The 22,401-nt window shown below is 39.2% G+C and overlaps 1 protein-coding gene across 3 annotated transcripts in view; it reads right to left on the reverse strand.

Annotated features, from left to right (window-relative positions):
* MET (MET proto-oncogene, receptor tyrosine kinase) overlaps positions 1-22,401 on the reverse strand; it is a 114,650-nt gene that overhangs the window by 82,338 nt on the left and 9,911 nt on the right. For all 3 annotated transcript variants that reach the window (XM_070787800.1, XM_070787799.1, XM_019958725.2), the window contains exon 2: positions 427-1,643. In XM_070787800.1, coding sequence (XP_070643901.1) covers positions 427-1,629 — 1,203 coding nt within the window. In that variant the 5' untranslated portion in view covers positions 1,630-1,643. The remainder of the gene's footprint in view (positions 1-426; positions 1,644-22,401) is intronic.

Genomic DNA, 22,401 nt, shown 5'->3' on the forward strand with positions numbered 1-22,401 from the left:
TTTATATCTATAGACATCGAATGTCAACCAGGTGAAAAGCACCAAATCAGAACTTGGTAGATACATGCCCATTCAAGTAGGACTTCAGGCATTGAAGCCAAGATCCAAAGGAGGAATCTGAGAGCAAAAATTTCCTCTATAGTTTTCTAATTAATTCAGAGAAGCATATTAGTGCACTTAAAAATGTTTAATGTATCAACATTCTAGAAGAGTTTTCTGTTTGTTTTTAGTTAAGTTTCTTTAAGTAAAGCCAAGAATATAGACAATTCATACATCAGTAAGAGAATGGGACCTCATTAAAAAAAAAGCCTTTAACACCTACAATTAAGCATCTTGTTCTAAATGCTATTAATATTACACTTTTAGGCTGGTACCTATTCTGACATGTGCCTCATAATTTGCAAGTAGGAAACCTGTGTGACTTACCCTATTGAAGCAGTGTTCATGGTTGGGGCCATAAAAGTGCTGGAGACATCTCACATTGTTTTTGTTGACGATTTTGTTGAAGAACTCATTGACATATTTGACAGGGAATGCACAGACAGCAGAACGATTCATTGGTTCTGAGGAATCTGGCTTGCTTTGTGCAAACACCCCGTACAGAATGTCATCATTCAGGCTGGCACCTATTTGCCTAGCGAGCTGAGCCCCAGGCTTACTGACATATGCAGCTTGGAGAATATTAAACACTTCCTGCTTTGTGGATCTCTTTCTTCTCTTTTCCGTCAGAATACACTCCAGAGGCATTTCCATGTACGAATGCAATCCAGAGTCTGCGGAACAGAACCTGATTATTCTTGTGTGAAAAGTCTGAGCATCTAGAGTTTCCCGCTGGACCGTCAAAAAGTAAATAAAATGGTTGCTTTCAAAGGCGTGGACATACTTAATGGGGTAGGAATCTCGGAGTTCAGGTAGAACATCAATATAGGATTGGTCTGTCAAAAACTTAAAACCATCTTGTGTTTCCTTTAGCCTTCTCACTGATATCGAGTGCAATATATAATCTGGAAGGTAAGAAGAATTTATGGTATTGCCCACGAAGAAGTTGATGAATCGATCCTTTTCAGACAGTAGGACTTTGGTTCCCAGGGCACTCACCACACAGTCAGGACACTGGTTGGTCTCTTCGTCTGCCTGAGGAGAGTACATGCAGTGAACCTCCGACTCTATGTCTGCAGTATTGTTGGGTGGAAGGACGTGTCGCTGGCAGGTCCCTCTGTGGACACTGCCACAGCTAATGAGTTGATCATCATAGTACGTGTCAACAAGCAGAGCCATGTTGATGTTATCTTTCCAAACACCACCTGATAAATTGGCTTTATGGCTGCAGTCCTGACATGGGAAACAATCTGGGTGTTCCAGCACAGGCCCAGTCTTGTACTCAGCAACCTTCTGAAGGTCTTTGTCATTTAAAACGTAAATGTAGTTAATGGCACCGAGGTAAATGTGATGTTTGTGCAAAACAACATTCTGAATGGATGTTTCTGCAGTGAAGTTAGGAAGCTGATATTGCATGTTCACATTCATCCTGGATTTTACTAGTGCCTCTTTACACTCCCCATTGCTCTTCTGCACGAAGGTAAACAGAAGCACAAGAATGCCAGGTGCAAGCACAGCAGGGGCCTTCATGGTGAGAATTTTATCTGCCAAAAGACGTTCAAGGCGAGAGCAGTTTAGTTGTCATTAGAAACAAAGAAGAAGAAACTGCGAGAACTATACCAGTTAGACTGTTAGAAACAAATCTTCCTAACTGGAATTTTTACATTGAGTGAAAACAAAAAACTCTAGCTGACTTCACATAAAGATGCATTGTGCAGTTGGACATGACTTTACATAGTTTTAATTTTAGAACTCAAGCCACAAACAAGTAATTTTAGAGAACCATTATAAGATGCAAACAATGTTCTGTATTAAGAACGATACAACAACTAAGTTAGACTCATTCAGCAGTGAAGTCAGAAAAATAGCACATTTCTTTCTTAACCCCTTGCTGGTTGTTTCATGTGGTTTAATATCTGTGGTTAATGACTAGGGTGATATTTAAACTTTCTCAGTTAGTCAAGTAAAGGAACTGTGGTTCAGATTCATTTACTCTACAAATCACAGCAGGCATTGTTTCCTTGGGAGCATGTAGAATCACTAAGCTAAATTTAGCTTCCTTTTGGAAGAAAACAATCATAAATTCTAGAAGCAATATGATCACATGCTGTTTATAGGATTTTGTGTGCAGAGAAAAGGTATGGTTATAATTTGGCTATAATTGACCTATTGTTTTGGATAGGCAAATGCTTAACTTAATAATGTAAGATCACTGGGAATGTAAAAACAGCAAGCTTAAAATGTATAAAATATAATCTTTAGGACTAAAATGCTGGAATTATTTCTCAGGGAAAAACAACATATTGTTCATTACCAAGTCAAAAGCTATTTAGTTAAAAGAACGTTATTTTAACATTCCATTTTATGTGCACGGACAGTATTTCTACTAGGAAGCATGAGTGGACTTGTTATTCAGGTTTTAAAAACTGAAGGTGCACATTGTGAGTTCTACTTATAATAGTTACAGGCAGGTTTGGAAAAGAGAGGTCTTAGAAGCAGAAACCAAATGGCTACTACTTCCTCTTCATTTTAAAAAATGTGAAATTCTGACAGGACAAAAGGAGTCTCCAAAAACATACTGGGCATTGTAATTATGCCAAAGACTAACTCGAGGTCCATAGAAACACAACAGAATTCACTGTGCATGGCTCTGTGCTTGCAGTTTGGGAAATGGGACATGGCACTTACCCTTCAGTGAACTTACACTGAAGCTGAGATATGATACACATATGAAAATTACTATAGTGCATGCTATTATGATTTTCTGTATAGCAAAAACCAGAAGCTAAAAGCATCAAGAGAGGAAAGTATGGCCTGTACTTGGGATGACTATGATCATGAGAAATATGGACAAGTCCAATATGTTTGAGATCCAGAAGAAAAGGACAATGCCTGTTTGGCTCATCACTCCATCTCATGGGCTTCATACAGAGCCTAGACCAAAGAAGGTGTTCAATAAATATATGTTGAATAAATGAGTGAATAAAAATTAAACAGTAAGTTCAAAGTCACAGAACAGATAAGTGTAGTAGCCAGAACCTGAATCCAAATCTTATTGATTCCAAAATCAAAGATAATTTTATCTTACCAAATTGACAGGAATTACAGGCATTATTTAGGAGATAATAGAAAGTCACTGAAGGATTCTGAGGTAGAGAGTCATATGAGCAAGGTTTTACTCTAGGTAGATTGATCTGGAGGCAAAGTGACTTAGAGCAGGTAGAACCTGGCAATGAGGAGGACAGACGACAGGTATTATAGCCCACAACCAGGTAAAAAGGGCCAGAAGCAAATGGTGGCCCCAAAAATAGAAAGGAAGGGATGAGTGAGAGTTATTTGAATAAATAAGATTTGACACCTAAGTTGGTGGAGCACAAAAGACAAGGTAAAGGATAAGCAGTGTAATCTGGGAAAAAGTGGAATGGAACAAGTTACAAAGCTAGGGTAGTCAGCAGGAGGAAGTTAGGCTAACGATCGAAGAATATGATAAGCTGACTGTAAACATGTTGAGTTTGATGTGTTGTTGAGAAATGAGTGAAAATGATCTACTACAGGGATGACTAATAGGTTTTACACTGTTTACCAGTAAGCAGGTGAGTAAGTGAAGAATGAAGATTCCAAGCAAGATAGCATTAGTACCAAGCGACAGAGCATTAGTACCAAGCGACAGAGGAGTATAATGAAAATTCTGAGAAGCCTGCTCATACTGAGAAAGTAGTGCAACTGGTCTTGGGTGAAATAATATCCCTCTTAGACGAGACAGAGGCAAGCAGAAGCAGGGGTGCCAAGGATCTGCCATCTCTGCATTAGAAAGAATGAAACTCCAGAACTTGATCTTAGTGGGATAAATAGGATTGTGATTGGAACAGAAACAAACTCTGCGCACAGAGGTGATGGTTAATAACAAGAATGACTATGTTCCTGGAGGGACAAGGTGAAGGAAGAGAAGACAAATGAACCACGTCTTGGCAATTTGCACACTGGAAAAACTAGGGAAGGAGTCAAGGGAGGTAAGTTAGTTCAGGGAGATGTCAAGACAGCCAGTATTGCACTGTGTCACAGACAGTGGGTGAAAGGGTCAGGAAAGTGGATATAATCATACAAAGGCTACTTGTTGACCTTCACAAGAGTACTTTCAGTAGATTCAACAGTGGTGTCAGACACTGAATTGAAAGGGAATGTGTGATGAGGAAGTAGAATGCTTGTCAAAGGAAGGACAGTGAGGGTTGAGGGGACTTTAATTTGTAGGAAAGACACTCATTTGTAGGTCTCTTTTCCTTCTAACATTTGTTAGGTATTTACTAAAGGCCAGACACTGTGGTAGATGCTGGGAATACAGAACATGGTACCTCCCCTGCAAACCTCACAGTCACTTGGTAGAGGCACGAGGTTGACAGAAATTATGTCAGTCTGTAGGAAGGGCAAACAATCATACTGGAAATGATGCTGGAGTTGAGTCCTGAAGGACAACGAGGAATGGGAATTTCTAGTGGGAGAGCCATTTGTACAAGAGAGAGTATGTGACACAGTCAGGAGAAAAACAAGTAGTTGAACCTAGAGAAGTAGGGAAAACAAGAAGGGCAAATGAGGGAGATAAAAGTACTTGATCAACATTCCAAGAGAGCAAAACGAGGCATTTCCAAGAGCCCTGAAATGTAAGAGAAGACTCTCTTTCTGAGACAGCAGGAGAGGATGAGATGTCAGATAAAGATATAGGGACATTTAAGGAGTTTAGGGCATATGATCTCAATATCTAAAAATAAATTAGGGTATATGATCATCTGCTGAAATTGATGGATACAGAGGAGTTACCAAGGACTGACTTCAGGGTGTAGGAGAAAGTTTAGAATATCTACAGCAAGGCATGCAATCTGAGGTCAGCAAGAAATGAAAGAAAGGATTGTATAGTAGCTTTTAGGGCTTCCTGAAGATAAGACACAATGTATATGACTTCCTCTTCACATTCATGAGATATGGAAAAAAAACAAGAAAGGTTAAGGATACAATGATTTTCAGGATCCAAATGAAGGCATCTGATTAGGGGATATAGGCTTTAAAGGCTACAAAATTACAGTTGGACCAGAGGGCAAGGCAGAGCTTCAATAAGGAATAAAACATGTAATAGTAAAAATAACAATAACATGTATTGAGTGCCTACACCACGTGCCAGGCATTCTGCTGAACCTCTGATATACTCTTCATAAACACCCTGTGACGTAGGAAGCATTACTATTCTCCATTTCTAGGCAAGCAAACTTGCCCAAAGTCACACAGTCAGAACCAGATTCAGTCCCACATCTGGCTGACAAGAACCTGTACAGTCTGTTGAATGCTTCACTAACACTGAAACAGCTTCCTGAGCTAAGAGGGAGAGTGCACCGGAGCAGAAGCGAGACAGAGCTCTGGTTCTGGCCCTTTCCCTCTCTAGTTGTGTGACTTCAGGCAATTCATTCATTCACCTCTGAGTCCCAGGGTCCAATGGCCTCACATGACTGCTCCAAGTATCAAAAAGAGATCTCATCTTTGAAAGCAATTTGCTCAGTTACATAGCATATGTGTGTATGTGTATACATATATATATATATATATAACTATATGATTCTGAAAACTATGATCATGGCATCTGGTCCCATCAGTTCATGGGAAGTAGATGGGGAAACAGTGGAAACAGTGTCAGACTTTATTTTTTTGGACTCCAAAATCACTGCAGATGGTGATTGCAGCCATGAAATTAAAAAGACACTCCTTGGAAGGAAAGTTATGACCAACCTAGACAGCGTATTCAAAAGCAGAGACATTACTTTGCCAACAAACATCCGTCTAGTCAAGGCTATGGTTTTTCCAGTGGTCATATACAGATGTGAGAGTTGGATTGTGAAGAAAGCTGAGTGCCAAAGAATTGATGCTTTTGAACTGTGGTGTTGGAGAAGACTCTTGAGAGTCCCTTGGACTGCAAGGAGATCCAACCAGTCCATTCTCAAGATCAGTCCTGAGTATTCATTGGAAGGACTGATGCTGAAACTCCAATAATTTGGTCACCTCATGCAAAGAGTTGACTCACTGGAAAAGACTCTGATGCTGGGAGGGATTGGGGGCAGGAGGAGAAGGGGATGACAGAGGATGAGATGGCTGGATGGCATCACCAACTTGATGGACATGAGTTTGAGTAAACTCCGGGAGTTGGTGATGGACAGGGAGGCCTGGCGTGCTGCAATTCATGGGGTCACAAGGAGTTGGACACTGAGCGACTGAACTAAACTGAACTGATGTGATTCTTACACGTGTACATATATTTATAAACACACATAAATGTGCTGTTTTTGTATGTAATTTTAATTGGAAATTTACTAGAAAAATTTTTGCGCTGGTGGTGGGAATAGCAAGGATTGTTAAGAAAAGGATTCAAGACAAGTGGTCCTATTAGAAGATAATACAAACTACAAATATGTGCCTAAACCTTCTAGAATATATTATGCAGAAAAATTAAAGGCACTTCTCAAAATGGTATCACTGTATCTCCTGAAAATGGAAATATTAGTCTAATACATAATTTATCACTGTATTTTCTCTAGAAAAACAATAAGGGAAGAATATAAATGAAATATCACTGTTAAAAGAACAAAAAAAGCACTACAACCAAATTGCATCTTAATTGATGCCCATTAATAGTGTGGAGTGAGAATGACTTTTTTCTTCTAGGCTTTTTGAGGGAGCCTTCAAAACTTTTTTAAAAATCTGAGGTATTATATTATGTTTAAAAAACAGGTTCATATCTTAAGGTTGGTAGGTAAGTGTTTCACGATACTAAACCTCAATCAACTAGAATCCAAGAAAATATACAAATGCATTAACAGGTTTCTTTGTTATCTTGCTTAGTGAGATGGCAAATCATAAGAAAACCAGTAGGGAAGGAGGAAAAAAAAAATCTATTTAAGGAAAAAACAATGCAGAATTCCCCTGGAGTTAGTAACTCAGTCTCTTATACTCTCTTTACATTCTCTTGATAGCAAATAGTGACGTGGTTTTTCAGGTTGAGAAATCAAAGAAAGGTTAATTTTTTTAAAACATTTATTAAAGCAAAAATACAGGACTAGGGCCCATGTCAACAACAGAATTTTAAATTAAAATATGGGTTTCTGTTTACTCCTCAGATAAAAAGAAAACAAACATCCTGTTTTACTGATCATTCCAATTAATTAAGGTCCCCATTAACAATGGTGTGTATTGGTCAGATTGGATCTTCTCTAGGAAATGTTTGTGTCCTTTACAAGTAGTCGAGGAATACTTCTGGAAATATATGTTGCTGAGCTATACACCCTGATGATGCTGCCAGTTAACTGACATCTGAGTGAGTGAGTGCATAGGCTCTGGAGACAGACTGCAGGGTTTGAGTCCATTCACCGTCTGTGTGACCTTGGGTAAATCTTTCTGAGCATCTGTTTTCTCATCTGAAATATCAGAGTGATTACAGCACCTGTCTCTTGTGATGGTCACTCTGAGAGGGGGATTCAGTGAATGAATGCTTATAAACCCCTACAAGCAGTGCTTGGCACACAGTAAGCCAATAAATATCTCAATTATTGTTTGTTCATGTGCTCAACTAATACTTTTCGACCATGTAGTGTATTCCAGATACTGTGCAGAGCGCTGAAGATACAAAAATAAGTAAAACACTTTCAAATTGTCAGTGAAATCTCAGATTAGTCAAGGAAGCAAACAGGCGACAATTTAAACTCAACATGGAAATGTCTATGGGAGCCCCACAAGGGAAAATTAACCAGGTTAAGGGAGTCAGGCAGGTCTATCAATCAATCAGTCATGGTCCTTTCCTCACAATGCATTCACAGTAGTGAAGCTCAGCATGGGGTGGGGGGGCATTACCCTGAGTTTTAGTTGTGGCAGTACAGCTACATAGTTGTACGACCCCAAAGCATTCACCCAGTTCCTTTGGCTTTAGCTGCTTTCTTATTTGCAAAATTATAGTGTTTAACAAGTTGTGTAATGGAGTCCTCTGGAACCAGCTAATGGGAGCTTATCATGTGCATCTCTTCGCAACTCATGTTCAGTGACCTCATCTTGGTAGCTTGACATTGGCCGTGGTGGAAGTATTTACACCATAGAAGTTGGCAAACACTACAAATCAGAGCTCTCCCCCCATGGAGGGATGGTTATTAAATACCTACAAGCATACCCCTGGGTTGAATTGATGAACTTTTGAAGTATATTCAACTCTAATAATATTAAACTCTGAGATTGTTTTTCTACATTTTACTCCAGTGCCATTGAATTGGCATTTCTTTTTCTTCCCTATCATCTGCCAGATCAGGCTGTGTGAGCAATTTTAATATTTATGTTGGGAGTGACTCCAGAAATACTTTCATCTTTCATATATTTTTGCCTTGATATATTTATTTCCTGTGATATGCTTGGATCAGGCTTTCAATATAAAATGTCTTTTTACTGTTTGTTTTTTCTTTCTGAAATAGTGCTGGCCATTTAACCAACTTTGAGATCCTTACTAAAAGGAACACGTAAAGATGATTCAAACAGACTGACTAATTCATTCTCTTAAAATGTCATGCACATAGCAGGTGAAACTGAATCATTCATAAAACATTTCTTTATTCCTTTTCAGTTGATAGTTAAGATAATCTCACTGGCAACATATTTCCTGGGAGTGATTATCTCAATGGTACCTTTGTCATTAAAGTTTTGGTATTTAGGGGTATTTCCTTTAAAGAGGACTGCTCTATTAGCTACAAATACTAGCTTAACCTAAAGGTAATACCATCTACTCAACTCTGTATGCCATCTATCTACCTCTAGTTTTCTCATATATTGTTAACGTGCTTACATTGGGCTTTTCATGCCCTAGAAATCTAGAAATACACTTAATTCTCTAAGAATTTATTAACTACCTGTGCCTATCACCATTACCACCATCACCATCACTGTCCTCATCAACAAAAACTTGTCTCAAAGCATATGCCTGTGTTATGAAAGTCGCTCAGTCATATCCGACTCTGCAACCCCATGCACTGCAGCCCACCAGGCTCCTCTTTCCATGGAATTCTCCAGGCCAGAATACTGGAGTGGGTAGTCATTCGGTTTTCCAGGGGATCGTCCCAAGCCAGGGATAGCCTCCAGGTCTCCTGCACTATAGGCAAATTCTTTACTGTCTGTGCCACAGGAAGCCCCTATGTTGTAAGCAAGTAGTGATGCCTCATGAAAAAATATGACAGGAGTTATGGAACAGGTTTTGTAAGGGAGACACTTTTAAAACACTGAAATGGGTAAATTTGCTTTCTTTAGGAATTTTCTTAGAAATCATAATATTTTATAACTATATAGTCAGTGCTTTATAGTTTATAAGATTCGGTCCATTATATAAATTCTTCTAATCTGAATGTTTTCTTAGAAGATAAGCATTGCTCACATTTTTTTAAGGAAAATGGAAAAATTCCATGTTTTTATGAAAAAAAAGAGATTCAAAGAGGATAAAATATTATCTAAAATATGAAAAACATGATATCTAGTTTTTATAAGTGTATTTATATTTTTTTAAAAAATATGATGCTTATTTGGACTGTTTCAAATTATTTGTATTTCCTGGAAAAGACTTAAAGGCACAATATTTTGAAAAAATTTTCTGTATTTACTTGCACAGCCCTGACTCTCTCTACTACTGGCAACTCTTTTGAAAACTCTCCCCTATCTAATGGGGCTGTCAATCACCTCCTCACCTGAAGGTGAGCTTGCAAACCAGGCTGGTCTGTTAGTGAATTCTATTCCTCTGACCCAGAGCCTGGTCAGGGCTGAGCATGTGACTAAAGCAAGGCAGCCAGAGTCTTTTGGGGCTTAATATAGATACTGGGCGGAGAAGGCAATGGCACCCCACTCCAGTACTCTTGCCTGGAAAATCCCATGGACGGGAGAGCCTGGTAGGTTGCAGTCCATGGGTTCGCTAGGAGTCGGACACGACTGAGTGACTTCACTTTCACTTTTCACTTTCATGCATTGGAGAAGGAAATGGCAACCCACTCCAGTGTTCTTGCCTGGAGAATCCCAGGGACGGGGGAGCCTGGTGGGCTGCCGTCTCTGGGGTCGCAGAGTCGGACACGACTGAAGCGACTTAGCAGCAGCAGCATAGATACTGGGAGGAGATCTCTCTCTCTCTTAAAGATCACCAGCCCTAAGGATGATGTTAATTTGTAGTGTTTGATGACCATTTTGTCACTGGGTGGAAAAAGCCTGCCTTGGCATGAAAATGACCCAAGGGATAGAACATCCTAGACATGGAGAAAGGCAAGTCACTAGTGCAATTGCTGAAGTATCCATTTCTACTGGGTCTTCTTCAGCTAATGAGAACCAGTAAATTTTTCCTTTCCTCCTTTCTTTCTCTTTTTTTTATCAGCAGTTTCATTGGGATTATTTTATTTCTTGTGCCTGAAGAAGTCTTGACCAAATAATGTCCACTTGAAGATTCTACAAACTTGTGAATTCAAACTCAAGTGCACAAAAGCAGCCTTATATAAAATATTCAAGTAACTGGAGTAACTGGAAAAGATTGTTTATTTACTTGAATAATTAAATATTTCAATCTGCATTTGGAAAGTATCTTCTAGTTAAAATTTCTGAGGTGCTATAGTAGCTTTTATCCTGCTCTATAGTTTCAAATTCTACCTCAATATTTCAGTTCAGTTCAGTTCAGTTCAGTCACTCAGTCATGTCCGACTCTTTGCAACCCCACGAATCGCAGCACGCCAGGCCTCCCTGTCCATCACCAACTCCCGGAGTTCACTCAAACTCACATCCATCGAGTTGGTGATGCCATCCAGCCATCTCATCCCCTGTCGTCCCCTTTTCCTCCTGCCCTCAATCCCTCCCAGCATCAGAGTCTTTTCCAATGACTCAACTCTTCGCATGAGGTGGCCAAAGTACTAGAGTTTCAGCTTTAGCATCATTCCTTCCAAAGAACACCCAGGGCTGATCTCCTTTAGAATTTAACATAAAAATAGAAATAATGTATTTGATAGAAATATTTCTATCAAAGATAGAAATAATGTATCTAAGTGAAGAGTCAGGATATAAAAAGCTAGACAACACTTCAATCCTGCTTTTAAGTGTATAAAAGGGATTTATGATGATGGAAAATGGCTGAAGTCCCGTATTAAGGAAATTGCAGTCATAAAAACAGTCATGGCTAAATTCTCCAGGATGACTTACCACAGTGAAATACTAGGGAAAATTCTTAGCCCTTTCTACATTTATATATTATTTCCATTAATTTAAAAGGGTGCCCATAAAAACAAAGTCCAGGAAAGAAGATCCTAATAGGAGATTCCTGATGACATTTAAAATATTATATTTATAAACACTCATTACTTATGAAGTCATAGCTTATCAAATATTAATCAAATATTTGTGAGCTCCCATTGTATACCATGCCCCTGTATAAATAGAGAGTTTCTATCCCCAAAAAGTGTACAGTCTGTGGATTTGAAGACAGTAAAATAAATGCTGAAAATCTAAATGTGCAACCTAACTTGAAAAGTGACAGATCTACTGGATTGTTGAAACAGCAAATTTTAAAACATGCCTTGTGGAACATTTAATTCTTAGGTCTAAAGTTTTAACACTTAAGTGTTATTATCATCAAAAAACCTAAAACTGACTTCAGAAAGATAAAATAATGCATGTCAAAAATCCTTTCTAATGTAGCCAGACACTACCTTGATGATGATTTCTAATAGTAAGTCAAAGGCACATAAGGAGTCTTCATGATTTTTCCCCACATGACTACTCTTTTATATGACCACATTTAAATGAGTCAAAACACACATGATTTCATTTTATGTCTAATATTTACAGACTATTTTGCTTGACAACATTGTTCCCAATAACTCATAAGCCTTCTGGAGAAGAGGGCACGTGTAGTGGAGAGAGTACGGGCTTCAGTGTCATCACACTTCAATGTGATGTGAATCCGGTCTTTACCATTTACATACTTTCTGACCCCAAGTGTCAGTTTCTTCATCTAAAACATGGGAATAATAAGGGTACACATCCATGGGTTGGACAGGAGGGTTAAAGATAAATTATGAGACACTGGAATTTGGCATTCAATAAATGCTGCTTTTATGCTCATCTTCCTAAACTGTGTAGCCAGTTTCTGCTTACCCTCATCAAAAATGAGGAACTTGGCATAGTCCACTGGGTGAGCCCACTCCAAATACTTGCCGACTCTTTCATCACCTTAGCCCTCTCATCCACAGTTTAAATAGTATTATTTCTTATTTTTCTACTCTTTGGCCATCTTGCGGTTTTCCTCTCAAGCTATTTCAAGTTCCTGAAGTCCTTCTTAAATTGTACTCTAAGACAAAGGCCACTGTAAGGGCTTTCCACACTAACATAGAACAACAAACAAGAAACTATTGTGTGTGTGTATGTGTGTTAGTCGCTCAGTCGTGTCCGACTCTTTGCGACCCCATGGACTGTAGCCTACCAGGCTCCTCCCTCCATGGGATTCTCCAGGCAAGAGGACTAGAGTAGGCTGCCATTGCCTTCTCCAGGAAGGAACTATTATTTTACCTCTTTAAAGAAAAGTAAATCCACATCACCACTGAGGCTTAGCAAATGAGTATACAGAATGCTTAAATTGAATTTCATATTAAACAATGAATAAAATTTTAGTATAATTATGTCCCATGAATGTGTATTACATGACAATATGAGTTGTAAGCAAATGGAGAAAAATAAGGGAATAATTACCGTTTTTATTAACAGAACTTAGATTGAAACTATTTTGGCCAAACCTATCTATCAGTTGGAGTAGAACAGTACTTTTTAGGTTTTTATAGCACACACATGTTGCAAAAGTGCATACTTTTTTGGGGGGTTGTTGTTGATGTTTTGATGCTGTGTATCTAAAATATGCTGTTTTCAAAGTGATTATCAAGGTAACCTGTTCATAACAGGTGGTTTTAAAGATCCTATGAAAATATAACCATATAAAATAAAGGTTTTTTCCCCTAAAAATCAAGGAAAAGATTTGTGAGCTCATTACAGTCTATATGGCAACCTGTCACTGACATGAAATTTCTGAAACAGAAAAAGAATTCCTATATTTATTTGCATACTTTATAATAAAAAGGTTATTAAAATTCATATGTAGGTTTCTGTAGGAGAAAAGAAACATGGCACAAAATGATTTTAATGTGTTATAAATATTATTTTGGTGGCTGCTCTAAACAATTACTCCTGATTATTACACAAATGTTGTTTCTTTGAAAGAGACCCAAATAGTGCTCTTACTCAGATTTTTATCTAATACTGTATCCCTTCTTCCAATAAACATTTTAAAAGTTGAAAATGACTGAATCATTGCACAAGAAAAAGCCAACTTGCATTTTCCAGCTGTAACATATGATTGAGATCATTGTTCAACTCTGATATGATACTAGTAAAGATAAAAAGAACTGAATTCCATTATATTCTCAAGACTATCCTTCACATAGTCTTACTCTGTTAGTAAATATCTTTGTCCTTTTAAGAATGGCTGAAAGTATTCAACTTCTGGGAATTAAGAATAAATGGACATTTGTTTTATCATTGTGCATATCATTAAAAGGTCCTGTTCAGAAAATACATTGAACTGTCAGTGTCTTAATTGATGGACAGCCTTTGTCCCATTAATAAGCTGTAGGTCAGGTAAGAATGTTTCACTGCCCTTGAAAATATGAAGATTAAGCTTTCAATATTAAAGTGCTAAGATTCTTGAAATTCCATAAAACTATTTAAAATTATTTTTCAGCCTAATGGAAAGATGCAATTTTATAGTTCAGATTGTGCAGAAGTGCTATCAGATTTTGTTCAATTAATCCAGAAATCCTGAATAACTCAAACCCCCAGGTCACATTTGAGAAACATCTAAGTACACGAATTAAATTTTAAAAAAAATAGCCTCGCAATCTTCTCCAGTTGCAGTCAATTACAGGATTTGATTAGGATGAACCTGACTGAATGGTCTGAATGTGAACCACTGAAGGGAGACACAGAGAGGAAGCTGGTACATTACTCATTAATGAATCAGACATTTCCCTCCCTCGGTGGTTGAAAATGCTCTCAGTATAAGACAGTGAATTCCAAATGGGGAGAACTGTGCTCACGAGTGAGTTTATATAACTGATTAATCTCTTCCGGTGTTACCTAGAGCAGAAATCAAATGCCTACAGAGGAATGCTGGTGGTAAGTGGACCTATTTATGTCATGGCCACTGTCACATAAAGAGAGAGCAGCATCCAGGGGAAAACAGAAAAAGAGGAGACACATAAGGATGCCAAAGGCCAGGCTGCGACCCTGAAATACGGAGTGGTCGAGCGAAGAGGTGCCCTCCTTTACCACTATTTGCACTTAGTTCTTAGGGTAAGCCTGAATTTTATTTTGTTCACACATGAGAACTTTTCTGGAAATCAAAGTTACCAGGTAGACTCTCTGGTGGTGAAGTGAACCAGGGACACTTTTCAAGGTGAATTTTGTCAGTATATAACATTTTCTTTTCAGGCAAAGTATAAAAAAGCTTTTAGAAAATAAGAAAATAATGTGAATAGAAGAAATAACAAAACTGGCCACATTTTGTATAAATGTGGATTCCTTGTGTAAACGTAACGCAGTTCTGTGTTGAGAGAAAAAAGCATGTAAATATCACTACATTGAGATCAATAATCAGAGAATAAAAGATCCAAATAAAACCTTCTACAGAAATCTTAAATACTTTTAAATTAAGAATGCCAAACAAAGCAATCCTCGTAAAAATAGAACAGAACAGAAAAGTAAGAATTGAATCCAATATCTGAACCTCAGTAAACACTCTGCATCTTTGAAAAATCAATAAACCAAAAGGTTAGGACAACTTAAAAACAAGTGTGCTCAGGATTGCATTTATATAACTGATCAAGGAAAAATAATTCAGAGCAGTGTATGTGTGTTTGAGGGAGAGAAACAGAGAAAAGAGGTCAAGATATCAAAAAAACTTGCTAACCATACAGATGCTGCCCACTGGTCGGCAGTTCCAGCCTCCTGTCCCACTCACTGCCCTCTAGTTTGTGCATTCCAGATGGGTGCACATCTCTGGAGGAATATAGGGAAGGAGAGCTAACTACGGTAAAGGATGGGCCACAGAGTATTTCAGAGTGAAGATATTACTATATCGGATAAGCTGGAGTTGCTAAGGCACAGTCAAGGCAGGAGACAGATACTCTGGACAAACACAACACCCATGCAGGTGCCATGTGCAGGGCTGTTTAGGATGCTGTAACTGGCACAGAAGCTGTGTGGGCTGGGCCTGGGTGTGGATGAAGTTGGAAGGTTAAGTGGGGCACATCACAGAAAGTCTTACAATCCTGCTGAGGGCTCTGCACTCTTTTAGTAGTGGAGAACCCCTGGGAAATTTTAATCAGGACATGGAAACCAGCCTACTTATAACTGTAATTAGACAACTTTGGTGTCTGTGGTGAATGGATTGGAGGGGAAAGAAACTAGAGACCAGAAGATGTAACAGAAGGTCACTGCATCTTCCCAGGCAATAGAGGATGAAGACTTCCAATAAAGCACAGACTCCTAGATCTGTATCTTCACCTCTTTATGTCCAGAGAGTCCAGAAGTCCATCTCTCAAGCATCAGTTTTGTATGTTCAACAGCTATTTTTTAGAAAGTACTTATTTATTTATTGGCTGTGTCCTCATTGTTGTGCGGAATTTTTCTCTAGTTGTGATGCATGGGCTCCTAGTTGCGGTGGCTTCTCTTGTGGAGCATGGGTTCTAGGGCACACGGGCTCAGCAGTTACATTTCTTGGGCTCTAGAGTACAGGCTCAATAGTTGTGGCTCACAAGCTTAGTTGCTCCGAGGCATGTGGGATCTTTCTGGATCAGGGATTGAACCCGTGTCTCCTGCACTGGCAAGTGGATTCTTTACCACTGAGCCACCAGGGAAGTCCTGTTCAACAGCTATTTAAGACTAAATTTGACCAATATTTATTGAGCACCTAATATATGCAAGATGTTTGGGGATATATCAGTAAACAAAACAAACATGCCTGCTGTTGTGGAATGTACTTTGTGGCAGGTGGTTCCAGACAACAAATACATAAAACAGTTACATCAATCATGTAGTATATTAGAAGCTGATGAATAAGTGTTGAGAGAAAATGCAGGGCTCCATGCGAAAAGTATTTATATTGTTTGTTAAGTGTTCTCAACAAGTAAAGCAGTTTCAGAATGTGAATAAAAGAAGTTGATGAATGTTACTGGCAAAAAAAAACAAACCAGCGTCAAAGGATGAAGAATGCACAGCACAGGGCCAATAAGCCTGTACCTCAGTGACTAAGAGATTATATCAAAGACAAAGAATCAGAGCAAGCAGGACCTTGTAGTCTTGAGCTTTTATTGGAGAGTGAAATGTGAAGACATTGCAGAGTGGTGAACAAGGAAGTGATTATATTTTAATAGAATCACTTTGACTAGGTGTGAGGGATTTCCCGTGGCAGGGGGTGGAATAGTGCTAAAACAGACATGATGCCAGTTAGGGATTGGGAAGCTGCCGTAATGTCCAGGTGAGTGATGGCAGTCGCCTAGGCCAAGAGAAAAGAATAAATGATGAGAGGTGACTGAATTCTGGTCATATTTTGAACACAGAGCTAAAAGGATTTGCAGATGGATTTGGAGATGAGGTGTGTGAGGAAAAAAAGGAGTCAAGAATAAGCTAAAAGATTTTGGCTTTGGTAAAGGGAGAATGACTCTGCCAGTCACAGATATTGAGGAGCAGGAGGGTGGAGCAAGTTTGGCAGGGCTGTGCGAAGATCAGAAGTTTAGTTTTGTTCATGCTTGAGATACTTCTTAAGCACCCAAAATGAGATACTGAGTTTGCAGTTGGGTATTTGAGCCCTGGAGTTAAGGAGAAAGATCTGGACTAGAGACTTAAATTAGAAAGCTGTCTGCATATTAATGGTATGAAAAACCATGACATGAATGAGACCACCAGGGGAAGGTGTGTAGGGAACGGAGAGAGAACTGTGTGCTCGGGCACACCAGCGCCAACAGGTTGGTGAAAAGGGTGACTACAAAGGAGCAGTTGGATAGACCTCTGGCACCTCCATCTACTCCCATGATACTTGTTCTGCCGTTCCATATCCTATCTCCATTCCCACATTCCCATCATGCCTAACTCCTCCCTTCAGGTATTTTAAATATGTCCACCTGTATCTATCCCCAGGGCAGTATCACTTCTTGCTTGTATTTATTACTTGATCTTCCATCTCCCTTCTTATCCCTGATCATCCATTCCCCAATGTAGCAGAGATTTCTTTCTAAAAAGATGGTCTGATTATATCATTTTTTATGTTTAAAAACAGACCAACTCCTTAGCACAGCTTAAAAGCCATGCATAATGTGGCTTCTGCCTAATTCTCCCACCTTGACACTTGCCATCACCTCCCTAGAAATCCAGGCTCCAGCCATCCTGTCTTTGCATGAATTGTTGAAGCTAGCCATGTGTTCTCCTACTCTGGGTTTCAGCATGTAGATCTCTCTTATGGAACACCTCTGCCCTCACGTTCAACTGGTTAACTCTTACCGTCTCTTCAAGTCTCATCTTAGGAAACACTTCTTCTAGGATGCTTTCACCAATGCCCCTCTTGCCCTGTAGGATGGGATTAGGAACTCTCCCAAGTGCTAATACATCAAACCTGCCTTTCCCTTATCTAGATTTTATAATGCTGTATTGTAATTTACTTATTCTTAACTCCCGCCAGGCTACAAGCTCCATCTTTAGCCCTTGGCATAGTGCCATTAGGGCTTCCCAAGTAGCACCAGTGGTAAAGAGCCTGCCTGCCAATGCATGAGACTTTAGAGACACAGGTTCTATCCCTGGGTTGGGAAGATCCCCTGGAGGAGGGCATAGCAACCCACTCCAGTATTCTTGCCAGGAAAATCCCCATGGACAGAGGAGCCTGGTGGGCTACAGTTCATAGTGTCGCAAAGAGCTTGACATAACTGAAAGCACAGCAGATAGAGTCATTCATGGCACTTGATAAGAATTTGTTGAAGAATAGATAATGGAATAAATTAATAAATGAAAGAATGACCCTGAACAAAAACCCTGGCAATATGGACAGGACAGAAAAAAAGGACTAAATTAGAAATTTATGTGACAGTGATTCAACATGGATTTTGACCATAAAGGAGATGAGAAGTCAAAGATGACTATACAATGTCTATCTTGTACGTAATAATCAAAGGTAAGGAAAATAGGCAGAGAAGAGTTTTGGGGCAAAAATAATACTTCAGTTAATAACTGAGGTATCTGTTTGTCATTCAAGTGGCAGTGTCTTTAAGGTGGTTAACAACATAGGCATAGTGGTCAGAAGAAAAGAGGGAGTCAGAAATGACCCATGAGAGTACTTGAGGTCATGGAGGTAAGTGATATCACCTATGGACATGTTCAGCAAGAGAAAGGAGGGATTCAGATGAAACCCTGAAGAGGACCAGAATCTAAACTTTATATCTAAAGGCAAAAAAAAAAAAAAAGGTTTAAGTGGCATTTCAGAAGCTTGAAGAGAAATTTCAAGAAAGGAAAAGCAAGGTGTACAGTATCAGATCTCATAGAAGGGTCAAATGGTATAAAAGAACTGTCTGTCAGATTTGGCAATGAGGTTTCCAGTGTTTAGAGGATACTTTCTTGAGTGCAGGGAACAAACTGCTTGAATTGAATGAGTTAAAAAATGAATGGCAGTAGAAAAAAATGAGATGGTAAAGTGTCTGCCTATAATGCGGGAGACCTGGGTTCAACCCCTGGGTCAGGAAGATCTCCTGGAGAAGGAAATGGTAACCCACTCCAGTATTCTTGCCTGGAGAATCCCATGGACCAAGAAGCCTGGTAGGCTACAGGCCATGGGGTCCCAAAGAGTTGGACACAACTGAGCGACTTCACTTTCACTTTCACTTAGAGATTTTCAGAAATTCTTTAAAGAATAAGGCAGAAATAGGAGTGAATACTTAAGGTAACTGTATATTACGGATCTTATCAGGTGTGTGACGTATGTGTATTCTTTCTTCCTAGAAGAAGCAAGTTGAGTAAGGGCTGAGTGAAAAATGGTGATAGAGGCTTTAAAGATGAGAGGGGTTGGTAGGGATGGTGGGACAGATGGAGCAAGGTGCTTAAAGACGTGGGGAAGAACGAGACCAAGACCATAAGTTGAAAAGACCATTTCATCATCTCACACAGAAGCAAGGAGGTAATAATGGGTGACATGCAAATCATTTAGGATTCTATTTACTCTTTAAGTTATAAGTGAAGATACTATACTGAAAAGGGGAGCCAAAGAGATTCAAGAACTTGAGGGAATAATGGAAGCTTGTAGCCACTAGTGAAAGTTACTCAGTCGTGTCCAATTCTTTGTGACCCCATGAACTACACAGTTCATGGAATTAACTGTTCCCTTATCCAGGGGATCTTCCCAACCCAGGGATCAAACCCAGACCTCCTGCATTGCATGCGGATTCTTTACCAGATGAGCCACCAAGGAAGCCCAATCACTGTGGTGGCAAGAGGTAAAAATGAGACTACAGACAAGTAAACAGATATGCTGGTAAGAGAAGCAGGTGCTATAGACCGGTCAAAATGAGCAATGACCAAAGCAAAAATAAAAGTTCTCAAGGTAACATTTATCCTAATGCACAATGCTCATTTTTACTGAGTATCTAAACAGGCAGCAAGGCAGATTTGAGAATTAAATGCTCCCATAATCATAATCTTTGAAGTGAATTCCTTGTCATGTTTATATAATCCATCAGATCTATGAACCTTTATTAAGAGGAAATGCCAGAATTGGACTGTTTTTATTTCAAAACCATTATTATTGAAATCTATAAGGAATAACATCAGGGAAAAGAAAAACATATTGAAATAGATACTCTGTTCTCTTCTCAATAAAACCAACAGTCTAAAGATGTTAAAGAAATGAATTAGATATAATGATTATTTAACTCTGAAAATTAAAACCCATTTAGGAATTGTGAGGGAGCCTTGATACTAAACACCAATCTTATTATTCATTCAGAATCCTTAATAACATTTGAAAAGCAATTAATCAAGTTATGACATAGATTCTAGGACTGTCACCTTTCATTGTCATTAGTGAAACTGTCCAGGGTTATATCTGCACTTTTCTAGTGATTTAAAGAACAGGTTTTTTTTGGTAAGCTATTTGAAAACCAGAAGAATGTTTAAAATCATTGAACCTTAACTTACAGATTTCAATGAACAATCCAAATTGATAGTGAGACTGAAATAAATTTAGAAGTATCTTAATTCTGATATGACAGAAAGTGAAAGTGATAATCTTTCAGTTGTGTCCAACTCTTTGTGACCCCATGAACTATACAGTCCATGGAATTCTCTAGGCCAGAATACTGGAGTGGGTAGCCTTTCCTTTCTCCAGGGGATCTTCCCAGCCCAGGAATCAAACCCATGTCTCCCGCATTCCAGGAGGATTCTTTACCAGCTGAGCCACAAGGGAAGCCCAAGAATACTGGAGTGGGTAGCCTATCCCTTCTCCAGCACATCTTCCCAACCCAGGAATCCAACCAGGGTCTCCTGCACTGCAGGCAGATTCTTCACCAACTGAACTATGAGTGAACTTTAAAAAGTCCAAAAAGCACCTTCATATCTGTTAGAACATTTCCTTCTGTCAACAACTTTTGCTTTGGCTGCTTCTTTATATATAAATAAAGTGACAGAACTTAAAATATTTATTGTATACTTTTATAATCAATTAAAAAACTAGCTAGGGTGATATTTTAGGTCCAGAGTTTCATATAGGCCCTAAATGATTCCCTGCCTGCTGTCTATCTTAACTAGATAGTAGTCAGGTCACAGGCTCACTTTGGACAGTGTTGGAGGGATTCTGCCTGAATGTGAAGCCAGAATCAAAAGAAACCCCACTCCAGTACTCTTGCCTGGAAAATCCCACGGACAGAGGAGCCTGGTAGGCTGCAGTCCATGGAGTCGCTAAGAGTTGGACACGACTGAGCGACTTCACTTTCACTTTCCACTTTCATACATTGGAGAAGGAAATGGCAACCCACTCCAGTGTTCTTGCCTGGAGAATCCCAGGGACGGGGGAGCCTGGTGGGCTGCCGTCTACAGGGTCGCACAGAGTCGGACACGACTGAAGCGACTTAGCAGCAGCAAGACTCCCAGAGGAGCATAAAGACGGGAAGTGAAGGCAGCTCTTGAGAGAAGCTTTCCTCAACTCTTAGACAACGAAGTTTAGAACATGAGAAGTACAATTCTTACACATACTCCAGCATGAATTCTGTGCAATTGAAACCCAAAGAAATGGTCTCAAAATAATATTTGCAAGAAAAGTTAATATATGTCCACTGCAGATGATATCCCAAATCTAAAAGTAACTATGGATATAGTTTTAAGGGCTATAACTCTTGATTCTAACAGTAATAGATGAATTACAATATCTTGATACACTTCCCTCATAGCTCAGTGGGTAAAGAATCTGCCTGCAATGCAGGAGACCTGGGTTTGATTCCTGGGTTGGAAGGTCCCCTAGAGAATGAAACAGCAACCCACTCCAATATTCTTGCCTGGAGAATTCTGTGGACAGAGAAGCCTGGCAGGCTACAGTACATGGGGCTGCAAGAGTTGGACACAACTTAGTGACTAAACCACCAACCACCACAGTTTTAAGGGCCATAACTTTTGCTTCTAACAGTAATGGATGCATTACAATACCCTGATATGCTAGAAAATTTTAGTCATGAAAATGGTGTAAAACATTTGTAAGTTTGGTTTTTCTTTTAATACTCTTTAATTTGTTCTGAGAACTCAGAATTTCATTACAGTGTTCTTGAGTAGCTAAAAGTGCACAGCACATGCCTCTGACATGCAGAATCAAAGTTCTTTCTTTTTCTGCTACATATTCCTGTTATTCTTACTGGTCGCTAAGAGTAGGATAGACTAAGAGCCTTGATTTAGAAATGGCTAGATGATAGTCTATCGTTTCTCCCAGAATCAAAGCACATGTGACAGAGTTGGAGGGTTTTGACCTTGCTTATCATACGCCTACCATTTTCCTGTGAGCTTCCCTTGATTCCAAATACTGTTTTGACCAACTTTTTTTCTATTCAGAAGGTCGCAGCCTGACTCCTATTGGGACACTCCATGACTTGCAATGCACCCAAATCCATGACCCTTAAGCGTATCCACCCACCTCTCCCTTCCTTTAACCTT

Source organism: Bos indicus, chromosome 4, assembly GCF_029378745.1.
Source record: "Bos indicus isolate NIAB-ARS_2022 breed Sahiwal x Tharparkar chromosome 4, NIAB-ARS_B.indTharparkar_mat_pri_1.0, whole genome shotgun sequence".
Classification (NCBI taxonomy): domain Eukaryota; kingdom Metazoa; phylum Chordata; class Mammalia; order Artiodactyla; family Bovidae; genus Bos; species Bos indicus.